The sequence below is a fragment of the Gobio gobio genome (assembly GCF_949357685.1).
Source record: "Gobio gobio genome assembly, chromosome: 9".
In the NCBI taxonomy this organism is placed as follows: Eukaryota; Metazoa; Chordata; class Actinopteri; order Cypriniformes; family Gobionidae; genus Gobio; species Gobio gobio.
In genome coordinates, this window is record NC_137115.1 from 5,124,262 (window position 1) to 5,151,712 (window position 27,451).

General features: G+C 38.7%; 1 protein-coding gene across 1 annotated transcript in view; it reads right to left on the minus strand.

Annotated features, from left to right (window-relative positions):
• Positions 1-17,236: 17,236 nt before the first annotated feature.
• smtla (somatolactin alpha) overlaps positions 17,237-27,451 on the minus strand; it is a gene marked incomplete at both ends in the record, with an annotated part of 45,910 nt that continues 35,695 nt past the window's right edge. The window contains 3 exons of the mRNA XM_079825287.1: positions 17,237-17,443; positions 17,521-17,700; positions 25,211-25,324. Of these exons, the coding sequence (XP_079681413.1) occupies positions 17,237-17,443; positions 17,521-17,700; positions 25,211-25,324 (501 nt within the window). The remainder of the gene's footprint in view (positions 17,444-17,520; positions 17,701-25,210; positions 25,325-27,451) is intronic.

Consider the following 27,451-nt stretch of genomic DNA (forward strand, 5'->3'; position numbering starts at 1 on the left):
TGCACATCATGAGAGGTGAAATGTTGCATTCAAATATGATCTTTTATAGTAACATATTTCATATTGCCTTCGAAAAAGGTGTTTTTCAGAGTGAAATATGGATTTATAATAGAATATATTGCAAAATATCTCTGGCCATCTGTTGCTAATTGAATCATTTATTATAGATTGCAGCTAAAGTAACTCAGGCTCATTAGAAAACGTATGTAGTGACATTTCCACAAAATTATATTATATTGCTTTTTGCACATTTCTCGATGTTTTCAAAGTGAACTAAAAGGTTAATGCCCTCGCGTTTGAAAATAACGTCCCAGACAGGAACATAGTGTCGGCCCAGATACGGCCCACATCTGGTACGCAAACTTTAATGACATTCAATTCTTAATCCGTAGGGTTTAATATGGAGTTGGCCCACTCTTTGCAGCTCTAACAGCTTCAACTCTTCTGGGAAGGCTTTCCTCAAGGTTTTGGAGTGTGTTTATGGGAATTTTTGACCATTCTTCTAGAAGCGCATTTGTGAGTTCAGGCACTGATGTTGGACGAGAAGGCCTGGCTCACAGTCTCCACTCTAATTCATCCCGAAGGTGTTCTATCGGGTTGAGGTGCAGGCCAGTCAAGTTCCTCCACACCTAACCCGACGCTTTGTGCACTGGTGCGCAGTTATGTTGGAACAGGAATGGGCGATCCACAAACTGTTCCCACAAATTTGGGAGCATGAAATTGTCCAAAATGTCTTGGTATGCTGAAGTATTAAGAGTTAATTTTACTGGAACTAAGGGGTCAAGCCCAACCCCTGAAAAACAACCCCACACTATAACCCCCCTCCACCAAACTTTACACTTTGCACAATGCAGTCAGGCAAGTCTCGTTCTCCTGGCATCCGCCAAACCCAGACTCGTCCATCGGATTGCCAGACAGAGAAGCGTGATTTGTCACTCCAGAGAACACGTCTCCACTGCTTTAGAGTCCAATGGCGGAGTGTTTTACTGCCTCTAGCGTTCATTGTAACCAGAAACAGCAGTGAATGTATTTTCCATGCTGTTCACAGCTTTATGAGAACAGACTTGTGACCCACCAGTTGAGGACCACTGCTTTAGGCCGCCCATTTTAAAAATTGAAACCGTTAAAATATATATTCAAATTAAAAAGCACTCAGCGCTGAATGCTCGTGTGTCTGTGGGGAACAGGGTTTTTGTAGGAAGGTAATGTGTGCCCATAGAAGAATTCCTCAATGACCAATATTGTAATGAAGTTGTATATGAGCCACACATTTCCTCTGCCTGTGGATGCAATCAGAAACCAGGAAACTACTAAAGCCTTGGACGGTTAACACTTCTGCAGTGGGAGACAAAGAGAGAACATGTATGTGTGTGTGTGTGTGTGTGTGTGGCCGTTAGCCTCAGTACCATCTGGTTCTGTGTGAGCTGTACAGCTGCAGTGACTGTGCTGCCACCACTTGGTTCTTTCGTTCCGTTCGCTCTCTGATTTACTGTCTGGATTTTTATCAGACGGCCGCATGCCGGGGCCTGCGGTACACCTCGCCTCCACCGCGTGGACAGGCAGTTAGGCCTCCCCTGAATGCCCTGCCAAACCTCCACACACTCCCACACACACGCTGCAGCACACGCACCCCCTTAGCCTGTGCTGCAATACTGCTGCATGCTGGGTACACAGACATTTTGAAAAACGAATTAATGTCTGTATGTGTGTTCATGACATCATGAACATGCCATGAGAATTTCGGCAGCACAATAAGCAAAACATAGGCACAGGACATATTCTTGTGTTACAAGTGCAACATAATTGACCTATCGTTAAGCCCCGCCCCCCTTAGTTACTGTTGCCAACTCGGACAAACAAACAGAGTTGCTATATCTTACAATGACATCTGTCAGTGTGAAAACCTTATCCCAAGATGTTTTTGGACACAGATTGTAGCGTATATCCCGTCCGAATGATGGCCAAACTTTACTGACGGTTTATCAAGTTTATTGTGCTCTTTTTTATTATGCTGAGCTGAACAAACAAAGCATAAGAAGTGCGCATTAACGTCTCATTCACAAACTAGCTCTCTCCGTTACAGAGCAAATTACACAAAAACACTCATGCAACTAACAGTAAGCAAACATATACACTGAGCTTATGACTTTTCGGGGGTGCAGTTAATAACTGGTAAACTTTGTATCTGCAAAACGACTCCGATTAACTGCGTGCAAGCTCTTCCTTTCACTACCCGTAGACTATAATACCCATCAAAATAAAAGTGCTCCTTAGTAGGACAGATAATGTAGACCTTAAACATATCTAAAATTAAATAAATTTACATATAACCAGTTTAATATGGAGAGGCACTGAAATGTAGACCTTCGTGTTTTTGACCTACAGTGTTACATGACGTGAGAACAGTTAGTCATTTCGGTTTGTATAATAGCAGGGACTTTAAATCGTAACTTAACGAGAGTATGACAAACAGAAAATCCTCTCAGGATCCCTGGAATCGGTGTTACAGTTCCTCAGGCACAACATTTTAGCATTTTTACAGCATAAACACCATCAAACCGATGAGAGCTTCGGATTTTCCAATGTTTCTCTGTGGCGTTGACACCTAAAGATGTCCGAGTTCCGGTCCCAGCGCAACTGATACTCAACTGCTTTTGGCTCATCTGCGTTCGAGGGGAGGGGCTTACCGATAGGTCAATTGAGCAGAGATGTTTGTCTTAACCATCGTCTCCAAAAGGCCAAAAATCTGTATGTGTCTATATGTAAATATGTTTGCCACACCCGAAGACCTGATTGGTCCTTTGTTTTGAAACGGACACTGATTCGCTGGGTATTGTTACAGATTTCCCAAATCGATAAAATTCTGATTCACAAGCTCACAAATCGATTTGATTTCAATTAATTTGAGTAAATTTGGCATTTTTACAGTTATGAAGTCCATTTCGCTAGCCTGAAAAGCCAGACCCACAGTCTGGGAACACATCATTGGCAGGGCTCAATCCGAGGGGCAGGATAAATGGTTGTCTTTCAAATTCCCTCTGCACGCAATAGGCGCAATAGCGCTACAACCAACCCGAGCACCAAAGAAGGTGAAGCGGAGCTAGTTGATAGATTAAACTTTCGCTGTATCCAGTCAGCAAAACTCCGAACACATCTTCCTTTCTTAAGAACGACTTCAGTGCCGTTCTTTGTTCTTTTCTCAAAGAAAAGCTTAACTCCAAGTCTTCCAGAGTCGCGGCCAAAGCCGATTCGAAAGACCGCTGTTCTCCAGCTTCTTTGTTTACGAGCAGCACGCGGAACCGTTGCAACTCTGCCTTTATTATGTTAAGCCTGCCCACCGACTCTATACATGATGTGATTGGCCTGTCTATGGTTTGGTTTTTCCAGCTCGCAAGCCAACGGAGAGTTGACAGACGACCCTGGCTGCAAATTAGATTTGCTGCCACTAGGGTGCATCTAGATTTCTAGGCTTATAATAATGTTCCTGATATGACTTTAGGGGGACGTTCCATTTTGGTTATTCTATGGTCACACGACAACGTTACAAAGAGGACATTTGGGACACTAACAGAACGTTACCATTTTGCTTGCATATGACAGAAATTCTCTCTCTGCGAATTATATAAATTATACAGGGCAATGTTTCACACAGATTCAAATCAGGTACTCATCTTTTTAAACTATGCAATAAAAGAATATACAATTCAGGAATCAGGCTTCATTGGTCACGCTGTATGGTGTACTGAGGAACAGACTGAAGACTTCGATCTAATAAATCTATGAACTAAATCTAATAACTCTCATGAATAGACTGACAGACAGCGAAAACACACGTGAATGCAAAGGAGACCTGACCGAGACTGACCGCAAGGGTGCATCTTAAATAGCAAACAGAAATGAGATAATTAATCGAACACAGCTGGGACAAATTAACTCATTAAGACAGACAAAGAAGTGGCGGGAAACTGAACAAAGGAGCACAGGAACTAATCAAAACAGAAACGTGACAGCTGTATGTTTTTTTTGTAGTTCACGATCAAATTTTGCTCACATATGTATTAGTGATGCAAAGTCTGATTCATTTCCGCGAACCGGTTCTTTTCATACAGTTCGGCTCAATGAACCGGTTCAAAAAGCCCATTCATAGGTTCCTGACGTCATCATGCAATAATGTCTATGCAATTCTTTTATGCTTTTTTATGCATTTCTCAGTGTTATGTTATATCAAGGAAAAATTCAAATTAAGTAATCTGTGTCAATGCATGTTGAAACAATCGAATAAAGTTATTTGCCTGAGTGCATTTGCTGATTATTGCCTTTCATTCACTTAAGTTAATGGTGTGTGTGGTTACAGTTAATTCATTTATCCTTCACGTCGGATTCGACTGAAAATTGCACAACTATAGCACACATTACTGGCAGTGATCAACAAACGTGGTTCTGTCAGGACCACTGTCTTCAAAGAGGATTGATTGACTATTAGCATACAGTTTGGTTTGCCGGTATGGTTCTGTTCTGGGCAAGAACTCAATGCGCATCCATGCAGCCTAGAATGGATAAGTTTGTTAGCAATAACCCCCCTAAGGGTAAACAGAACAGAACCAACAAAATGTATTTGCAGATATCATTACTGTCGAGAATAATTTGAGAATTGAGTCTTATTCAAGGGGAATCAGAATACCAAATCCTGACTGGACGAGAGGAGGAGCTGGGGAAGGAGGAGGGTAAATGAGCTCTAGAGACACGTGATATCCGCTGATAGTACTGAAGGAGCTTATACTGTATATGTATGCTGTGATAGAAGTCGTATTCCTATAGGTAGACATGATCAGCTGACAGTCAGCTTATGCGATCTTGACTAACTTACCAGAACAGACACTATACGCTTGATATATGTTACATGTCTAAAGAAGCCTACATATAAAGAATAGACCAGTCTTATAATCTTATACATTTCGCTTAACAATTTAAAATATAATCTGCATGCACAATAAACTACAATACAATGTATCTAAATCTCTTGACAGAAAGGTTTTTGCAAATGTTATTTATAAACAGTATTCATAATAAGCATATTTCCGCTAGGCTAGCCAACTCAATCATCCTCTGTAAACCTCGGGAAACTTCGACAACTGGTGGAACCGGCTCTTTTGGTTCTTTTTTAGTCGGACGTGCTATATCGGCTATTGCGTATTGCGTCATCAACCCGGAACTAAAGTTCGATCCAGTTCGATTAATGAACCGGTTACTTGATGAGAACCAGCTCAAAAGAACGATTCGTTCAAGAACCGAACATCACTAATATGTATGCTTGCTTGCATATGCATACTGACTGCACACTCACATTCTTAACAGAGACAAAATGTGATTTCTTTCGACGTGCTGTCGAAAATTAATAATCTTTATTAATTTTATGACTAATATTATTTTTTATTTTATTCACAAATTTATTGTTCATTTTATAAATATTATTTATAATTAGTTTACATTTATTTTTTAATGTATTAATTTATTATTAATTATATTTTTTAATAATTATTATTAAATATTATTAATTTTAGAAAATTAACAACATAACCCAAACTAGTTGAATGAGTACTGAAAACAGGAATAGAGTAAAAGAAAGATTGATTTTAAGGATCAATGTAGGAATGATTCAAATGACGATCACAATTCATTGAGAAATCGATATTTTTACCCAGGCTTAATTTATAACTTAATATGACTTGCCAATGCAGCACTCATGATGTCAGATGCTTATAAAACAATGACACATCCATTTAATCTGCACATAGGCCAATACTTGAAGAAAAAAACAACCACAAGTGAGTGTGTGGTCGGCTAACTTGTAAAAGTCTACCGTTTGCTTTAATTTGATTCGTTTCAGTCGTGGTGATTATTTAAGCACAACTTTTAGTATTTTTCGAACTATAGCCTTGAATATATCTGAATGTCAGCAAGAACACTATGCTTCTACGCTTCTATTGTGTGATATTTTTAAATAAATGCACCATATGCCTTAGCAGTGCATGAAAAATGTCAATCATATCTAGTTGTGCAATGATAACTATGCGTGTTTGACCTTACAACCCTGCCAGCGATCAGATTCCTGTGGGATATTGTTCCCTCCACCTCCATCTCTCTCTCTCTCTCTCTGGCTACTCCTGTCGCTGAGGTAATGTCTGAATTTGTAATCTGTCTCTTGTTCTCACAAAGAGTGTGTCTAAAAGCCTACACCAGACCTTCCTTCAAAATCAACACAGAAAGCCAGCCTTTGAAACAGAAACTGGATCCTTCATGCATATTTATGCACCATTAGACACCCAACACAAACTCCCACAGAAACACAGTTCATATGTAAGGGGATTGGTATTAAGCAAAGATATACATCCAGATTTCAAAGCAAATAAGCAGCAGAACACCACTATTTTCTATAGTGGTCTCTAATCCAGAGGAGAAGACCACAGCGAGTGTCCTGGTCAGCGCTGTCGAGGGAGGCAAGAGCCACTAATTCGAGTTTGGTTAGAGAACCACAACATGTAAACACATCATAACTCATGATGATCTACTAACCACACCACCAACCGGACGGCCTTTGAAATGGTTTTCGATCTATTTATCAAGTGATTATGTAAGACACACACGATTTACAAGGAGATGCAAGTTACATATTCATATTACTTACAATATAATATAATTAAGCAAAGAGTCATGCTGATATTCAACAACCAACAGCATGATTGTGAGTGTGATAACACTTTTAAACATCAGTTCAATAAATAATAAATGGATGTTGAGGAACTTGTTAGACAAAGTATTCACAGATAATTTGGGCCTGTCCAAATGCCCACACTTGCGGTCTTTGCACTTGACCACTTGTCTGGCGTATTTGTTACCGTTGTAGCCGACTAGCACTGACTTTGAATGTTTGACTGAATTGTTTGCTTTATTTCATGTGTAGCTTATTATACCTTTTACTTATACTTTTGTATTATTGATCATACATAAACTTGCATTTAACAAAAAGAGACCGGGTTGTGTTTCATGTCATTTAATATTTTCACAGTGATAATCATATGCACACTTGTCTGAACCAGATATTAATATATGATTAATATAAACCAGATTTTCTCCTAATTGTTGTCACTACTAGAGCAAGCTCCTGATTGGTTAACGCGGCGCGAATATCCGCCAAAGTTCAGATTTTTCAACTCGCGCTGATCACGCGTCAAATGCTCAATTCGCGCCGTGTTATTCGCGCCGCCTTATTTGCACGAAACACGCCGCAGAATGTCTATTCGCGTCTTTGCATTGACGCGTCATTCGCGTCCGGTGTGAACGCACCATTAGAAGGATAAACAGAATTCTGAGATATAGCTACTCGACTTATAACTTGAGTTATTCAGTCTTTTTTCCTCAGAACTGCAAGTTTTTATCTCGCAATTCTGACTTTTTTACCTCCGAATTGAGATATAAACTCACAATTGCGAGTTATAAAGTCCAAACTGGGAGATATTAACAAGCTAATGCAAGAAAAAGAGTCAAGAATTGTGAGGTAAAAATGTTATAGGCTATGTATCTATGCAAAATTATTATTTCATGCTGTAACTGCTATGTATGTATGTCCCCTGTGAACTGTATATGTGAATATTATGTAGACTCACAGTTTACATCAAATTAATGCTTTAATACTAGACCAATCATGGCAGGTTTCATCAGTGAACGTGTGACGTCTGTGTTTAGCTTCAAAGGGCGTCTTCAATGACGGAATTCTATAAAAAGGAAGACTGTATTTTTGCATTACGATTCTTACATACAAAGGCACAAGAGATAATTTTTCTCTTATTCTGTGGATTTTGCCCATTTTCCTCCACTTGTTACTGCTATATTTCTTCTGCCACCATTATGCGTTGTGATGTCTGCTATCATACACCCGTATGTATAAATAGCAAATGCACTCATGTCCATCTGTTCACCCAATGGCGTGCTGATCTGAAAACCAGGTGTGTTCAGGTGCATTGTTGGCGTGTTGCTATTTTGAGGATCTGAAAACGACTGCGCCATTAACCAACAAAAACCTGGTCTAAAGTCAATAGCGCAGTATTTTTTGTGTTATTTAAACAGCGCATTAGTAATATGCACCTATAGGCGGGTGAACAACACTACACACACACAGGAACAACAGCACACAAACATTTTTAAATATTATAAATATAAGGATTCCTCTCTGGAGAAGCGCCGAATCCGCCATGGTGCAAATATAGTGACGCCTAGCGGTACCTTTAGCATCTTCATTGTGACACAGAAGGCACTTGGCCATGCTTCAGATTTTAACGCCTTGGGAGTGAGAATGATTTGAAACAGAAAGGAAAGCCATTCACATACTGTGGGATTATTGCTCTGTTCCAAAAAAGGAAATTATTATTATTAGATTTCAAAGCTGTGGCATAAACTCCTGAGGAAAGGAAAATGCTTACACTACCTTTTCTTTTATCTATGTATTTCTTTTTTTATTCTTGTGTCACATTCTGAAGCAAACAGTCCCTCTTTGGAAGACAGACACATATATTTCCCCTCCTCGAGCAGAAAAATCACAGCTTATGTTTGAAATCTGTTGGTCTCAATGTAGCATCTGTGAAGATCTCCAAAGGTGCTTCTGGCTAAAGTAAGAAAAACAGCAAATTACACTGATTAAAACGGCAGATTTGGATGGCTCCTGTCCTGAGCACCATCTCACCACTTTGTTGGGACGCTTTTAACATAATGGTTTAATTGCTGAGCATAAGGTGTTTTTTTATTATTTTTTAAAGTTTTTTTTCACTCCATCTGTCTGATGCTGAGATATGAAAAGATGAGATAGATGCTCATATGGACCACTTATACCTGTCTATAAGAAGACCTGAACTCCTGAACTGAAAAACAGATGGTAGTATCAAAATTCTTTCAAACAAGCATACAGGAATAAACCTGAAGTGTTTGACGTCTCAGTATTCTGTCAACAACAGCTTGGTTCGCAGACTTTTTTGTTCAATCAGAATGTTTCAGAACATTTGGAGGTGGAGAGGTGGAGTCGTAATCAGCGGAAAACGGTTTAGACAGCGAGTCAGACGAGCACCTCACTTCAGTTTGCAAAGTAGCAGTTGTGCATTTAGCGAACAAAGCAGGGTCGAAAGGTTCAGGGATTTCACTGATGGCAAATGCGTCTCGAATCATTGCTGACGCCTACTGTAAATATCCCTAAAATATGATGACCGTGACTCCTGAAAAATGACTTGACATGAAAATAAAAACTCTCCAACCTGAGCTTTGCAAATCAACACCCACACATCTGTCAGAAACAAGTCGTCCAGAACTAATGCAATTTTCCAAACAAGCACCCCACCAGAACTGGATGTACCAACCAAAACATGACGTTCAGCCCAGAGATAATCATTTCCTCATTAATTTCTGATGATAAATGTAAACATTTGGGTCATTTTTCCATGCACAGATACTCGATTCACGAGCGTCTGCCAGTAAAGTGGTCATTTTTGGTAATTGCTCAGGGGTTTGTTTTCTAGTGGCGGTGGCGTGGGAATGTTGTACGATTGCCAGACTGGATTGATGAGGTCTTCCCTGACTGGCCTCCAGCGAAGCGCCCTGCGCCTGATCTCTGCTGGCTGATGGCCCCATTTCCTTCCAAACAAGTCCTTACAACCTCAGCTTTGTCATTACAAGCCATGAAATTATGTAGATGCTCTCAGCCACACATTTCAAGCCCTATTTTCCAGCTTTCTGCTTCTCTGCTTTTCCCCAACAGGTACATTTGCCAGTAATACCCTTGTGAAAAACAAGTACACTTTAGCTTATTAAACAAATAATAAACTTTAAAGGGTACATAACACACACAGTTTCTGCCAGTCTCATGTTAATCTTGAGTACATATAGAGGAGTATTGCATCCTTCATATCTCCAAAGAGTCTTTAGTTCTATCATATTTAAGACAGATACGCTGTACCGATGCAGGCGTGCAGTGGGTGGAGCTAAAGAGTTATGAGCACACACACACACACACACACACACACACACACACACACACACACACACACACACACACACACACACACACACACACAATACATCATGGCATTATCCCTGGATAACTTTCGATTCACTATACGTTGGTGTTGTTCACATTATATGCACTTACGCGTTAATTGCCAACAAAACACACACATTTGATGCGGTTTCACTCACACTTGCAGAACTTCGTTGCTGCTAAAACACACTTAGTGAAATTGTTGATTTCGTGGTCTAAAAACACAATTACACAATTACAGCGCTGCCGACGGCTTCCATAACCTGAACGAAGCTCGTTGATGGACACGCTCTTGCTCTCGCTCTGGTCGATATATGTTTATGACGTCATACAGGGCCAGACTCCGAAAACTTTCCGAAACGTATTCAAATCCTGAAGGAGTGTATTTGGCATAGAAATACTCCGCCATACGTCCAACTCGTTTTTTTCCCCATGTTTATCATGAGAATAAACTCTTTAACAGTATAAATAAGTCAGAATGCATGAAATAGCATTAGACCCCCTCTTTAAAACAATGTTCTATAGTGTGAACTAAATAACGTTTTCGGACACTTAAAGGCACAATGTGTATTTTTCACCACTAGAGGTCGCTTATTCAAAACAAAGGCATGTCTTGATGACGCCTTGATTTGGTGGGGCTTTTATTCTGCCTCAGACGAGCGCTTCCGCTTCTTCCGCTCATGCGTATGTGAGGTAACGCAGCGCTGTTTTATCATATTACACACATTTGAGTGTGTTAAAGTGATGTTATAATGCTACTCTGTGTGTTCACTCAGCGCTACTATGAGACACTTGTTCACATTGCAGTGAGCGAGATCATATTAGGCGATAAAACATGATACTTGGTAAATCAAGAACACCAGATTTAAACAATAAGACTAACTGTGTTGAGCTGGAGAACAATCATTAGTTTTCTGTCCATGAATGATCCAAACAGTTGCTCACCTGTCTAATAAGACACATCAATTATTAAAGTTTCTATGGTTTCTACAAAACAAAACTAGGAAATCGAGGATAACGCAGGTATGACGCCATTGATAAGAGACGCACGGATACGGTCCGTGTGTAGTTAAAATTGCTTATTTCTCTGCTTAATTAAACATTGGAAACATTTGAGATAATGTAAGTACACAAGTCAACAAAATATGTAACACTGTTGTTTTGATATTTTAATCCAAAAATCCAAAAAGAGCAAATCACTCCGCAGTCCGCAGAAGTAGAGCAGGGCTGCGCCTTCTGAGAATATAGTCCCCAGTATGTATACGTTTATAAGATGGCTGTGTCTCATATAACCTTCTTATTTGTACACGCTGTGACTATACACATCACAACATGTAAATAGGACAATGTTGGCGTTATTTTGTCACTTACTGAGCAGTAGGCTAGCTGGAGCCATTTACTTCCAGTCTTTGTGCTAAGCTAGGCTAACGGTGGGTGCGTCAGACAGAATTATGGCATGGAGATGATAATGGTATGTATGGACTTATCTAACTCTGGGGGATATGGTGAATAGGCTAAAGTCCCAAAAAGTTTGACTATTAATTTGACATTATTACACTTTAACTCTTTCCCTGCCAAACACTGCATTTACCGTTATTTGTGAGAAAACGCTTCCCCGCCAAAAACACAGAATTGTCCATGTTTCCACTGTTATATGCTGGGGGGGGGGCGCTATTATGCATCTTCTAAATGAGTACAGAATCTCCTGATCAAAACACAGACGAAGAAGACGCAAAAAAAGACAAGATATCAAATGTAAGCAGATGCATATGTAAAATAACGTGATCATCAACATTAAACATCATATAAATCAAAACGGCCTAATGTCACTGAATGAAATGTCGCCCCAGGACGAGCTCTAGGACTGTGAAGCTTTGGGGTGTTGATAGACTCCATCTACCCCATCTGTGTTTGATCATCGCTCTGAATCTGATCTGAATGTAGTCTTTGACAAAAAAATTGATTTTCTCATCTTTTTGTTCAAAATGTTGCGTTTTCTATGAAAATTGCTTTTATTATGAAACTATGAAAAATATAAATATATATTTAAATAGCTCATAGGTTCCTGCCTCAAGCTTTTCATGCTGTATTATATTCCTCACTGTGTTTTGCTGACGTATGGTGGCATACAACAGGCCCTTGACTCTCTCTCTCTTTCCGTATCAGGCGAAAGAAACCCTAGCCGACTGTTACAACCTCAGCCACTTCATTTGACATCTTTCCACATATTGGAACGGTTAGCGGAGGCCTAACCCCGTGACCCTGTGACCTCTCCTCCGTTCACACATACACACAGCCTGTCTCAGAAAGCCTCCAGGGAGGTCATGGATTAGGCAGGAGCACAGAAAACTTTGGGGTTACGCTCTCTTCTTCCACACTCCTGCTCTGGGTTGGGACCAGATTGCATATTGGTCCACACAGCACTGGGGGACAGAAGGATACATGGGCCCTTAAACAGACTTGGATAGGGACTTCAGTATTAGATACTGTGTCCTATTGCATATTCTGGTCTGTGTCTGGAAACTCTTTGGTCTCAATCAGCTTGGAGAAAACTCAGCTTCCGTCTCTCTAAGCCAATGCACAAAAAGCGTTTGAGAGCCAGAAGTGGAGATTCTGCAATGACCATGCAAAAGAACGATTTTAAAGGCATAGTACAGGCAAAACTTCTTATTGTCAAATGTTTGCCAGAGGGCGAAAGATTTCCATATGCAGATTTCAGAATGGGTTCGAGTTGGTCACGCAGATTTGCCGCGTCAACCAAAAGATAGATGTTTGGTTTGAAAGCCAAATTTTCAGTAATGTGTCGCCATCTCAAAGGCTAGTCACTTGTTTTCCTGCAACTAAAGCTTTCAAGCTTTAAAAAGGATGCAAAAGCACCATACAAGTTTCCTAAAGGTGGTCCATTTCACTCTCAAGCTACATAATTCAAGCAGAAGCAATATGATAGCTTTTATGTGAGAAATAGATTAAAATTTAAGTCATTATTCACTTTCCTTGGCATGTTCATGAGAGGTACAGAATGACTGATTTGAGCCATTTGTTAATCTTTTCTTGAGTTCTCAAGCAGATTATAAATGAATGAATACCGACCTAAAATTCAGCCACTATATCACAAAGCTGAATGACTTCAGAAGACTTGAAATTTAGCATACGAGCCATTTTTTATGATACTTTTATGCTGCTTTTGCATCCATTTTAAATAGCTTCAGTCTGCAAAAGCATGAAAAAGAAAGCAAATTGTTTGGAACAATGACTAAATATGTCTTTTTTTTTAGTAAACTGTCCCTTTGAATATCTATGTATCTTTGTTTTCTCACTCTTGCTTTACTCTAGTAAGCACACAGTCCTTCTCCTGAGCTCCAGCAGTCTAGCTTTTCTTACCTGAGGTTATAATGCTTAGACTGTGAAATCATCTAGTCACCGCCGGCCCCCAACTCCCTAAACTTTGCAGCGCTCTCGTATAGCAGATCTTTAATATTTATGGTTGTACAGCCGAGGGAGCGGAAGGGGGCTGAGGGGTGGAGGTCCACACTGCTGCTTTCTTTGCAGGGCTGGCGGAGTGAGGCCCAGGCTGGCGGTTTAGCAGCCAGAGCCCAGGCATGGGCCTCCATGTTGAAATGATTAGGACACAGGAAGCTGAACCTGACACTGCTGACACCAGGCCTCACCGCCACATCCTGCCCACAAGACCCTCACTATGCCGGAGCACCCTTCGTCATGACAGCCAGACGGTGATTTACACCTTCTGATAAGAGGAACTTGGACATGGAGACGGTGGGTGTGGAAAATGAAACACTGGCAGAATCATCATGGCCATTCAAGGGAATTTTAAACGTGACAAAATGTATATTTGATCTTTGAATTGCAGAATTATTGTAGGTAAATTATAGAATTATGGGAATTATATATATATATATATATATATATATATATATATATATATATATATATATATATATATATATATATATATATATATATATATATATATATATATATATATATATATATACATGAAAATACAAAAATAAGATGTAAGAATGTAAGATGTGTTAGGTTCATATTCATATATATATATGGAACCTAGCACATCTTACATCTTGTTTCTCATTGGCCAGAAAGTAAACCAAATGCCCCCTCCAATAACAAAAAAAAATAATACAGATAAATATACAAATAATAATAATAATAATAATAATAATAATAATAATAATAATAATAATAATAATAATATAATAACAATAATGATAACAACAACAATAATAATAAAAACATAAACTAATAATACAAAATAACTAAATAAATAAATAAATAAATAAATAAATAAATAAATAAATAAATAAATAAATAAATAAATAAATAAATAAATAAATAAAATAATAATTAAACATATTTAAATAAATAATGAACTAAAATATAAAAACACTAGATTGGCTAATGTTTGTTTGATGGTAAATAGTGCATCTAAAATCTGTATTAAATAAATAAACAAACAAATAAATACATTTGCGTGGCCTTTTTTAGATTATTGACCACATGTCCAGCGATCACAGCTGCTGATTAGAGGTTTGCGGGACAACACTGACCATTACAAACAACACAAGAGCAACTTTAAAGGTGACGAACGTTAGCAGGCCTATGTTCTGATCCATTACTCTTCAGCATTCTTATATAACACGGTCATATTCTGCCCTTGGAGAATTTGGGTGTGAATATTTACATGCAAAAAAAAAAAACCTTCTTGCCCCCACTTTTCCTGACTTTAGTTTTTGTACTATAGAGGTCTAGTGCCACCTAATGGTGTGGGTTCCATTCAGTACATTTTATGCACTTGGGTCCAGAATAATGCATGAATAATAAGAAGAAGAATGAAATCATCGGCCTTGAAGCTTGAAATACTTTGCTGGACAACACGACACATTTGCAGTTTAGCAGACTTTGTAAATCTAATATGAATATTAATGAACTCTTGGAACTTATTCTTATTCTGAGTTCTGGGGACCGGGTCTACAAAAAACTGAGAAGAGAAAGAATGAATAAATAAACACATGTCTTTTGCACTGATAAATAATGAAATGTTTTCTGAAGAATGCAAGGACTGATCCAAATTCTGTTTTAAGTAATGAATTATATGACAAATGTTTGCTTATGTTTCTAAATCCATTGAGTCTTTTTAAAGAACATTATAAATGTTTAAAGACTTTTAGATCTATGACCATTTTTTTTTAACTGAGGGAGTGGGAAAAATATGACAGTTTATTTGCACACGCTATGAGAAAAGTGAAGATGGGATGACGTGCTGTTTCCATGACAGGGATCATAAGGATAATGCGGGTCTTGCTTTTGCTCCCAGATGGTCGTCTCTGGTGATTGTTTTCTTTAATAACACACTGCTACTGTTGCCATCGTGATGGCCGTTGGTTACAGACAGAGCTTTGGAGCACCACTACCTCATTAACATTTTTAACAGGCCTGTTTGCTTGTCTTTCCTACCCTCTGGTCATAATTATAACAGTCAATTAACCCTCAGAAAAGGGCATAACAGTGAGGGAGCCAAACTATTAAAGAGTGATTCACTAACTTTACTCATATTCACCTCGTCCTGTCTAGATGGAAAATTACTGCTGGATAATTTGGCTACAAAAAAAAACAAAAACAAAACAAAAACATTAAAAATTAAGAAAAAGACTTGTTTTCAAAAAGATTTTTGTTTGTATATTTAGCCTTTTCTTTAACTTTTGTTTAAAGAGAAAATACATACAAACAATTTACAATACACCTATACATTTTCTGAAATCTGAAGAAAGGAGGGACGGAGGGTGGGAGGGACGGATAGATAGATAGATAGATAGATAGATAGATAGATAGATAGATAGATAGATAGATAGATAGATAGATAGATAGATAGATAGATAGATAGATAGATAGATAGATAGATAGATAGATAGATAGATAGATAGATAGATAGATAGATAGATAGATAGATAGATAGATAGATAGATAGATAGATAGATAGAACAATGGTTGGATGGATGGATAGCTAGAACAATGGATGGATGGATTGATGGATGGATGGACGGACGGACGGACGGACAGATGATAGATAGATAGATAGATAGATAGATAGATAGATAGATAGATAGATAGATAGATAGATAGATAGATAGATAGATAGATAGATAGATAGATAGATAGATAGATAGATAGATAGATAGATAGATAGATAGATAGATAGATAGATAGATAGATAGATAGATAGATAGATAGATAGAACAATGGTTGGATGGATGGATAGCTAGAACAATGGATGGATGGATTGATGGATGGATGGATTGATGGATGGACGGACGGACGGACGGACGGACGGACAGACAAACATATGATAGATAGATAGATAGATAGATGATAGATAGATAGATAGATAGATAGATAGATAGATAGATAGATAGATAGATAGATAGATAGATAGATAGATAGATAGATAGATAGATAGATAGATAGATAGATAGATAGATAGATTTAAACACACAATGAGAGATAAATATGATATGCCTCTTTATTTAAATAGATAAGTACAATCCGATAAAGATAAAGAAAAAACATGCATATACATAAATCATGTTGTCTATATTGTAGTGTTTTGTTTTCGTATTTACATAATTAATTTGCTCTGTTCTTACTCTGGCCAGTAGTTTTATTTCTGTCTCATGTCATGTCTTGTAGATGTTCATCAGTAAAGCTCAGATCAATCCCTCAGCCCACACCACACACTCTGGAAACATTTACAGTCTGCTTCGCGGCTTCATTAGCATTTTTCTCTATCAAAATGTTTTTCATCTAACTAATACAAAGGTGAAACTATCCCCACTAAAAGAATAAAAAACATGCAAACACTCCAGAGACACGGAGAGACATTGAGAAGAGTCTGCATAACAGACTCAAGTTTGGAAGAGAAGGGAGGGAATCAATAATATGCAGATTGTGTGCTTCGTCTCATATTCCCCTTCAGTTTACAGTACATATCCAGAAAGCTAAAGCACATCTCTTTCACACTCAGGGGTCTCATTTAATGTTCGCTAACTAGGGCAAGAAATCCAATTCAACGTGCGCTTTCGATTCTTCAAAATAAAGCTTTTTCTTTCCATAGCAGAAGCATGTTTAGTGAGAAAGACAGCTGAGCTTGTTGCTCTGACGGCATTTGAGCAGCTTGAGGAAGGTCTCCATCTTGTGGGCGTCCTTCTTGAAGCAGGTGAGCAGGTTGTAGTCCCTGAGGACAGACTCCAGCACCTCCGGAGACTGCCCGTTGTATGGGGTCAGAGTCTGCACGATGACGGACGAGGACGTCAGAATCCCTTCGTCCAGCATCTGGGGAGAAACCAGCGTGAAATGACGCACACGCACAAGGCTGCTTCGTGAGAGATGCCGAGTTGGTATTGATTTACCTTGCGGATGAGGACCAGCACCCCCTGCTCGAGGCTGAGCAGTTTATCAGACACCCACTTGGTCTTGTTGAGCAGGGCGTCGGGGGCGTCATCGTAACGATCAAGAGTGGTTTGCAGATAAAGCAGGGGTTCCATCCACGACTGCACCAGTATCAGAACCGAGTGAAGCAGCCATTTATCCTGCAGAAAACACATCGAAGACAACAAAGGGCTCTAGTTATGAAAAATCCAATGTTCATTGATTTATTCTTCGCATAAAAGAGTTTGTGACAACATTCTGTAACCTTCAGAAGTACAAAAGGGGCATTGACTACTACAACCCAAATCAGAAAAAGTTGGGACAGTAATGAAAACGCCAATAAAAAAAAAGAAGTGATTTCTAAATTTACTTTGACTTGTATTTCATTGCAGACAATATGAACACAAAATATTTCATGTTTTGTCTGGTCAACTTCATGTAATTTGTAAATATGCATCCTTTCCTGTCATTCAGACCTGCAACACATTTCAAAAAAAGTTGGGACAGTAAAGCATTTACCACTTTGTAATGTTGCCATTCCTTTTCACAACACTTAAAAGATGTTTAGGGACTGAAGACACCAAGTGATGAAGTGTTTCAGGTGTAATTTTGTCCCATTCTTCCTGCAAACAAGTCTTAAGGTGGGCAACAGTACGGGGTCTTCGTTGTCGCATTTTGCGCTTCAAAATGCACCACACATTCTCTATTGGAGACAGGTCGGGACTGCAGGCAGGCCAGTCAAGTACCCGTACCCTCTTCCTCCGCAGCCAGGACTTTGTAATGTGTGCAGAATATGGTTTTGCATTGTCTTGTTGAAATATGCATGGACGTCCCTGGAAAAGATGTCTTCTTGAAGGCAGCATATTATGCTCCAAAATCTCTATGTACTTTTCAGCATTAATGGTGCCTTCACAGAAGTGCAAGTTACCTTTGCCAAGGGCACTGACACAACCCCATACCATGACAGACCCTGGCTTTTAGACTTGTTGCTGGTAACAGTCTGGATGATCCTTTTCTTCTTTGGTCCGGAGCACACAGCGTCCATTCCTCCCAAAAAATACCTCAAATACTGATTCATCTGACCACAGTACACGTTTCCACTGTGTGATGGTCCATCCCAGATGCCTCCGAGCCCAGAGAAGTCGACGGCGCTTCTGGACACTGTTAAAATAGGGCTTCCTTTTGGCACAGTACAGTTTTAACTGGCATTTGTGGATGTAACTACGTATTGTGGTACTTGACAAAGGTTTGCCAAAGTATTCCTGAGCCCATGTGGTGATATCGCTTATAGATGAATGACGATTCTTGATGCAGTGCCGCCTGAGGGATCGGAGATCACGGTTGTTCAGCTTAGGCTTGCGCCCCTGTCCTTTACGCAACGAAATTCCTCCAGATTCCTTGAATCTTTTAATTATGTTATGCACTGTTGAATGTGAAATATCCAAATCTCTTCCTATCTTTCTTTGAGGAACATTGTTTTTAAACATTTCAATAATTTTCTCACGTATTTGTTGGGCAAACTGGCAATCCTCGGCCCATCTTTGCTCCTAAAGGATTAGACCTTTCTTGGATGCTGCTTTTGTACCAAATCATAATTACAATCACCTGTTGACATCACCTGTTTCAAATCACATCATTATTTAACCATTTTACCTCATTACTAGCCCTAAATTGCTCCTGTCCCAACTTTTTTTTAAATGTGTTGCTGGTCTGAATGACAGGAAAGGATGCATATTTACAAATGACATGAAGTTGACCAGACAAAGCATGAAATATTTTGTGTTCATATTGTCTGCAATGAAATACAAGTCAAAGTAAATTTAGAATTAACTTCTTTTTTTTTTGCGTTTTCCATACTGTCCCAACTTTTTCTGATTTGGGGTTGTACAACAACTCCATTTTAAAGAGCGCTTTATGCCAAAAGGTTCTGTATAAGGAGACGTGTCTTACATGATTGCATAATACTTTCATGTTAAATGGGTTATTTCATGTTTTCCACTGAGGGAGTAGCAGTTTAATTCATAAAATTTGTTAAAAATGGTAAATGACATGTTACATATGATATCACTTGTTTCTGCATCTTCTTCGCCTGTGTTTTGATCAGGGCTGCGTCTGAAACCTGCAAAATGCTGTCTTCGGAGGACACATTTTAAGGTACATCTGAATCTAATGTTAGCTTCACTTCCAGTCTCCTGTAAGGTTGGGTACCGTTCACATTTTAACCGGTATCCTTCATTCATTCATGTTTAAAATTAACTCTTCCCCCGCCATTGACTACACTTTCCGGCTTTCTGTGTTTTCACTGTTATACAGTAGGGGGCGCTATTACGCATCTTCTGAAAGAGAACAGAATCTCCTGGGCTGCGTCCGAAAACCTATCTCGTTGCCTCGCTGCCTTATCAGACAATGGCTTGTAAGGCAGTGTTTGTGCATAAAGGCACCTCACGAAACTGATTTCGGACAGACTTCTTAGGCAGTGTAACCGTTTAATGATCTACAGCGAAATAGAGAGAGCTTTGGTGAGAACTAAACAAATATTGAATTTGTATAAAAATGAGTAATTTCTCGCTAGAAATGATCTCAGAAGTGGAAAATGTTGGTAAAAAACGTACATTTATACACAAACTGACCAGTGAACGCAACTTTCGGACACCATCTTTTTCCCCAGCTCAACTGTCACAGAATGTAAAGCACAGGATTGTGGGATATCAAAGGCAGCGAAGGATACAAATATGCTGCCTTCGAAAATCAATCAGATGAAGGTATCTCGGGAAACTAGGGTTGGGTACCGAACTCGGTACTTTTAAGGGCACCGACTGAATTACGTCAGTACTACAGAGTACCGCTTCACATTAAATCAATCTGTACCAAATTTCGGTACCTGAGGACACATCTGGTGATATAGACTAATGTATGTGAATACTAAACCGCAAAAAGACTATTCAAATAGTCTCTGTGCGAATGAATGCCGTATACGAGTGGTTTACCTTTCTCTCACACACACACTCACTCACTCACACATGTCGGTTGCATGTTTCCATCTTTGCCGACTCATATGAAGATATGAACACACAAACATCATCTCCAGAGCCACTGAGAGTCACTTTATGAGCATTTTACCTTGTCATTTGAGAAAAACTACCGCCATGTCATAAACACTCAGAAACTCAAAGGTCTTTAGGGCAACACGTCAAAATAAAAGTTTGGCTAACTTCGGCTAGACAAATACATCACTGTTGTACAGTAGAATTTAGATACGTCTCAATGTAATAATAATATTAACACTAATGTAATAATAATAAATTATCAAAACTTTATTTTTAAGTAATACATTTTTCTTCATGTTTTAATTTTAACCTTAGCTACAAAGCTCAGTTGTGTAGCACTTTGACAAAAAAAGTATGTTTAATTAAATTAGAAGATAAATTAAATTCATGTCTTTTATCGTCATTTGATTACCAGAAAATACACAACACATACTTTGTGGGAAATCTTTTCATAGAAATTAAATTAAAAAGAAAATAAATTATAATATGGTTGTTTTAATGAATTAAATTACGTACAAGACAGCATTTTGCAGGTTTCGGACGCAGCCCTGATCAAAACACAGGCGAAGAAGATGCAGAAACAAGTGATATTATATGTAATCATATGCATATGTAAAATAACGTGATCATCAGCATATAAATCAAATCAATACTGCCTAATGTCACTGAATGAAATATCGTCCCAGGACGAGCTCTAGGACTGTGAAGCTTTGGGGTGTTGATGGACTCCATCTACTCCATCTGTGTTTGATCATCATTCTGAATCTGATCTGGTTGTAGTCTTTGACAAAACATGTGATTTTCTCAGCTGTTTGCTCAAAATGTTGCTTTTTTATGAAACTTACGACATTCAAGTGTTAAGCTAGAATAAGACATGTTTTTGGTGCTCCTTATTTGTGAATCACACCTGTGTGACCAGACACCTGTCACGTAACCTCTTGTGTTTTTTCAGTAAAATCATTCTAATTAATTTTTGTTTAATAATATTTTTTTCTTTTTAATTTTGCCTTTTGAGAGCGTTTTGTGGTAATAATTAATATTCATGCAGTAATTAATTTCCATTTATTCCCATTGAAAATAATAATAAAAAAGAGTATTTCATTTTTTTTATTATTTATTTTAATTAATGCAGTTCATTAATTAAATAAATAATTCAATCAATTTCAGGTTAAAATAGAGACTCAGCCATTCAAATCCAATTTTGGAAGGCAGATTAGCACCATCTGGTTGTAAAAAAAGAAAAGAAAAGAAAAACATGTGTGATGGCATGGTGGACTATTTCTTGTCAAGTTTTAGATACTTTTTAGTTATAAATAGTGATTTGAAGTGTTCGTTTTTGGAAAAACACACAGTCTTTCCACTCGCAAATTCCTCCATGTAAATAGCGAATCCGCCATAGTGCAAGAGCAACTGGCTTTTAAAGGGAATGGGAGATGAGACTCTGATCGCCGACTGTTTTTTCCGTTGTTAAACTAGTAAAAGTGGATAAAAAAAAAAAAAAAAAAACTGCACCTGCGCCATGCCCTCAGATCGTTAAAATAGGGCCCTTAGAGTGTAAGCTGCAAAGACATCTCTTTCTGAACTTCTGACTTTCTGAACTTCTGAGAAGCACAAATGCATTAACACACAAATGCCCGCATTTACACATTAATGAATCATGTTTGGTGTTCAGAAACCAGCCCTCAAAAGTCATGATGAATTATTTCTAAACACTAGAAAAAGATATAAACAAATCCAGTTTGCAAACAACAAGCGATAAGAGGTCACCTCACCTTGACCATTTCATTTCAGGATTTATTTTGTGAACCTGTGTCAATGCGGAAGACTTTTCAAAGAGGCTGTTATTGAAAGATGAGGCATCAGAAACTATATTGGACCTGACAGGAAACCTGCAAGCCCTGATTTCACATGCGGAAAGGACATTTACCAGCACAGGCGCAACAAATGTCCTGTTTAAAATTAAAGGTCAGAGAGAGGTGGAAATGACACAGGGGAAAAAATGGATTTTGACTTAACATTTTAAGTGGATCTCAGGTATAAACAAACAAATAAATAAAGAAATAAATGATGTGACCACATTCTCAGACTTCAAAATTTAAAACGGACTAAACACAGTCATGACTACATCCTTCATAAAGCACAATCTCCCGGTGAAGGCGAGGTTATGGGAGGTAATCCATTTTCAATGTTCTTGCAATGCTTTTTATGTACTGTAGCTCCAGATGAATTGTCACAGACTAAAATGTCTGAATCAAATGGAAATATGTGTCTACTTTGGCTGTGTACAGTGGTGGCGTGACAAGACTCATTACCTAGGAAGAAGCTAAAGCACTTTGTGGAGAGTGTTAAAATCTATTTCAGCAGGTGGAGGAAAAAAGATGTATTGAAAAGAAAACAGCCTATTTGGTGATAGAGGCAATTTTGTTCTAAAGAAAGGTTAGTCTCTCAGTTGAAAGAGCCGTCACACAATAGTGCATTAGACGAACAAGACAGCATGTTGTCGCAGTCTTTCGCACAATACCAGTTAAACAGAGTTCATTTGTTCAGAGCTGGAAAACATGGTTCAAGTGAACGCTCGCTAGTGAACGCTTAACCTGTATTGAAATGCGTGAATGAAGAAGATCAACCCGCTTATTCTCAATTCATGTGGCCTTTCAAGAATAATACCAGTTAAATAAATAAATGTAATTAAATATTTGTTTATTTTTCTAAAAATGTAATATTTTTGTATTTTGTCTTATTTCCCAGTCAAAATATCTAAGTGACCCTAAAACATGATTAATTTACTTGGGATGCAAAATTATACACTGAATTAAGTTATTTTTGTCACGCCATTGGCTAATTGTTATTATGTTTTTACATGTAAACCTTCTTACATTTTGTTAGATGTATGCTTACAGTTTTAAGCATGTAGATGTACTCTCAAGTGTCTGAAGCAACAAAACAAAAAAACTGAAAAATGTGTAAAATTAAAACACACACACACACACACACACACACACACACACACACACACACACACACACACACACACACACACACACACACACACACACACACACACACACACACACACACACACACACACACACACACACACACACACACACACACACACACACACACACACACACAGGTTTGTTTTGCTATCTAAGTGAGGACTCTCCATAGGCGTAATGGTTTTTATACTGTACAAACTGTACATTCTATCCCCCTACACTACCCCTACCCCTAAACCTACCCATCACACACACACACACACACACACACACACACACACTACCCCTACCCCGACCTAAACCTACCCATCACAGGAAACATTCTGCATTTTTACATTTTTAATAAAACATTGTTTAGTATGTTTTTAAAGCTATTTTAAATTTGAGGACATATGAAATGTCATCATATTTCATGTTTATGTCGTAATACCAGTGTAATACCTGTGTCATTATACAAACTTGTGTCCTCATAAATCACAAAAACAAACGAACACACAAATGAGAAAGAAATCTGCCAATGGCAGTGTTTTGCAGTGTGTAAGTGTAATGGAGGCCAGCTAGTCACAGGTTGCACATGTGCAGTGAATTTGTTTGAATTTTGTTCCACAAAGTTGTTTCACAGTAGAAAGCAAAACTAAAGACACGGAACAACAACAAAACATACCGGAGACTGCAACAACAACAGGCGCCCGCATTGACAGGCGCTTGTGTGAAAGGGGTTATGAGATAGCCTCAACTTTATATTAAAAGAATACAAAGAACACAAATAATAGCGCAGACACTGGACATAGATTAAACTTTCTAAAGCACGTGTCGACCACCTGAGTTTGCGCACGCTATAAAATGGAGTATAATTTGAAAGGCCACGTCGACTGTACACACACGCTAGTGTACGTGTAGAAAAGATAGACTGTAAAAAAATATGGACGACGCGACTTCATTCGCTTCAGCTTAAGAAAAGTGAAGCCTTCGGAGGTCCGAATATCTTGCGCAGATTTGGGACCAGAGTCTGCGCAGTAGAGAGCACGAAGTAGAGCCGCTATATCAAAAACCCGCCCACACTCTCGCAGATGCAGAACAATTCATTATGTCGGTGTGAAATAAACAGTTATGGGAATGTAGAAATTAAAGCTAAAGCTCTAATCTCCTCCCAAAAATCTGGGGTTATGAGCTATACTGGGACCAACCACCTGGGGGCGATCGAGACAAGTCGGCTTCAGTTTCTAACTGGAGTGCTGCAGGCTTGGTTGAAAACAAAATAAATAGCTATACTTTGGGCTTTATAGACTCAAGAGCAGTGTTAATTTTGACAGCGAATTTTGATTTAGTTTTAGTCATAGTCTTTTGACTAAAATGCCATTTAGTTTTAGTCATGTTTTAGTCACCTGAATTGTTTTTAGTTTTAGTCTAGTTTTAGTCTCCTAAAATTGAATGAGTTTAGTTAAATTGTAATACATTAAGCATTTAAGCATTACATAACCGACTGTCACTTGAACTGACATTTTGACATAATTTTGTTTTTGACATTAAAAATACACGAAAGAGCTCAATTTTGTTTGTTTTTTAAAAACAGCTATATAGTTTGTATAACTTTGTAACTTTGCGACCCACTCCCATCTCCTCACCGATATCTGCTGAATCTCGCTCTTGGAGCCTGGGATCGGGAAGGGCTTGCTGTGGCACGTGTTTCCTCCCTGATTCCTCAAAGCAAGCAGAGGGTACGGGACAAACATCTCCTCCTGTCGGACACACAGTAACAAGGGTGGATGCAGTGTTCCTTTATCTGTTTTAAGGGTTGTGAATGTGTCATCTAGGCCGCATGCATTTTGACTATCTTAAGAGTTTCAGAGCAGTACCAATAGTTCACTCACACCACTTCGGGCCTTCCTTATTAATATCTGAATAGAGATTTGGAATGAGAAATGAAATTATACCACTGTTCTCTGCATGTTTTCCCACCGCAAAGAGACAATGCACCTAAGAACGGTGAAATAATCTAACAAGACTGATAGGCATCTCACAGTGTTTATAATGAGTCTGATTATTCATTAAGATTATAGTCTCATTAATTCAAAGTCATGCACACAGCCGGCAATGATGAGGCAAGGTTGATTAAATGAGACAGAATAATGACATTAAATGAAAGAAAACTTGCTATCAGTCTGGCTAATAATATCTCAGCTGATGAGATGAAATGAAATTGGTTATCTGATTCTGTGTTAAAAAAACAGGTTACACTTTATTTTGAAAGTCCCCTTTAGACATTCTGTTGCATATATATGTCAACTAGCAGTCATTGGTATTAGTAGACTGTCTTCTTACTATCCCAAAACAGACATTCTACTGACTATAGGCCCTATTTACCCGTAAAACCCGTAACCCGTGTTTTTCCAACCTTCTTCAATGACCTCCCACCCGTGAACTCATACTAGATCGGTGTACTCCCAGTCACATAGCCCGCGAAACAACAATGGCAGCCCCTACGGATGTAGTGTTTATGAAATTCGTACACAAATAACACAACATAAAAGGAATAACATCTTCTCTTGCCTTATGCGCCATTTTTGTCGCCTCCGTTTCCCTCAAATAAGCAAGGAGTACGCACCTTTGGCAATATAAATGATTGTAAATGAGCATAAGCCCCGTACGGTCCACCATGCTTTGTTTACATCTAGCTAATACAATTCATTTGCGCTTAGGCAGTTTGGCGTGACTTTGCCTGGAACGCTACAAAGTCGTGAGTCGTGTTTTGAAGTCATAACTTACGGGCTCAAAAACCTGCCTGGAACGCAGCATAATACTCAACTAATACTCCAATAAGTGTTAGCGTAGGTGCAACACTATTTACAGTCAAAAGAATGTCTATGAGGGACCATCAAAATAAAGTGTGACCAAAAGCATGCAGATATTTAGCTTTAATATGCCGTCATAAATCATTTCATATGTTGTAGTGCTGCACAGTGAATATGTAATGAAGACTTAAAGGGATAGTTCATCCAAAAATGAATATTAGCCCATGATTTACTCACTGTCAAGTCATCCTAGGTGTATATGACATTCTTCTTTCAGACGAATAAAATCTGAGTTATATTAAAAAAGTCCTGGCTAATCAAAGCATTATAATGCCAGTGAATGGTTGCCTCGTTTGTGTAGTCCATAAAAGTGCATCTATCCATCATTAAACTGCTCCACACGGCACCGGGAGGGTTTAATAAAGGCCTTCTGAAGCGAAGTGGGGCGTTTGTGTAAGAAAAAATATCCATATTTAAAACTTTATAGACTAAAATAACTAACTTCCGGCGGATTGCCGCACACATCGATTTACGGCGAAAGAGTAACCATTGACCCTTGACGCATGTGTATTGACGAACGCAGAAGCGCAGAGGATAGAGCAAAACAAAACACCGGTCATGAATTAGAGTCTAAAACGAGAATTTTTAAAGAGAAATGGCGGAGGATTTCAATATAAGAGAAGAGGGGCTTGAGGGCTATCCACGAGAGGCGTCAAAGCTTGAGATGCTTCTATACATTTACATTTGGCAGACGCTTTAATCCAAAGGGACTTACAGTGCTTTGGGACAATCCCCCTGGAGCAACGTGGAGTAAAGTGCCTTGCTGAAGGACACACTGGTGGTGACCGCTGGGATCGAACCATCAACCTTCTGCATATCAGTTCCATGGTTTAACCCACTGGACCGCCATCTCCAACGTACATATGCATTTAGCGCAAGTCGGAAGTGTACGGCTTTCCGCCAGAAGTTATTTTAGTCAATAAAGTTTTAAATATGGATATTTTTCTTACAGAAACGCGCCACTTTGCTTCAGAAGGCCTTTATTAACCCCCCGGAGCCGTGTGGAGCAGTTAT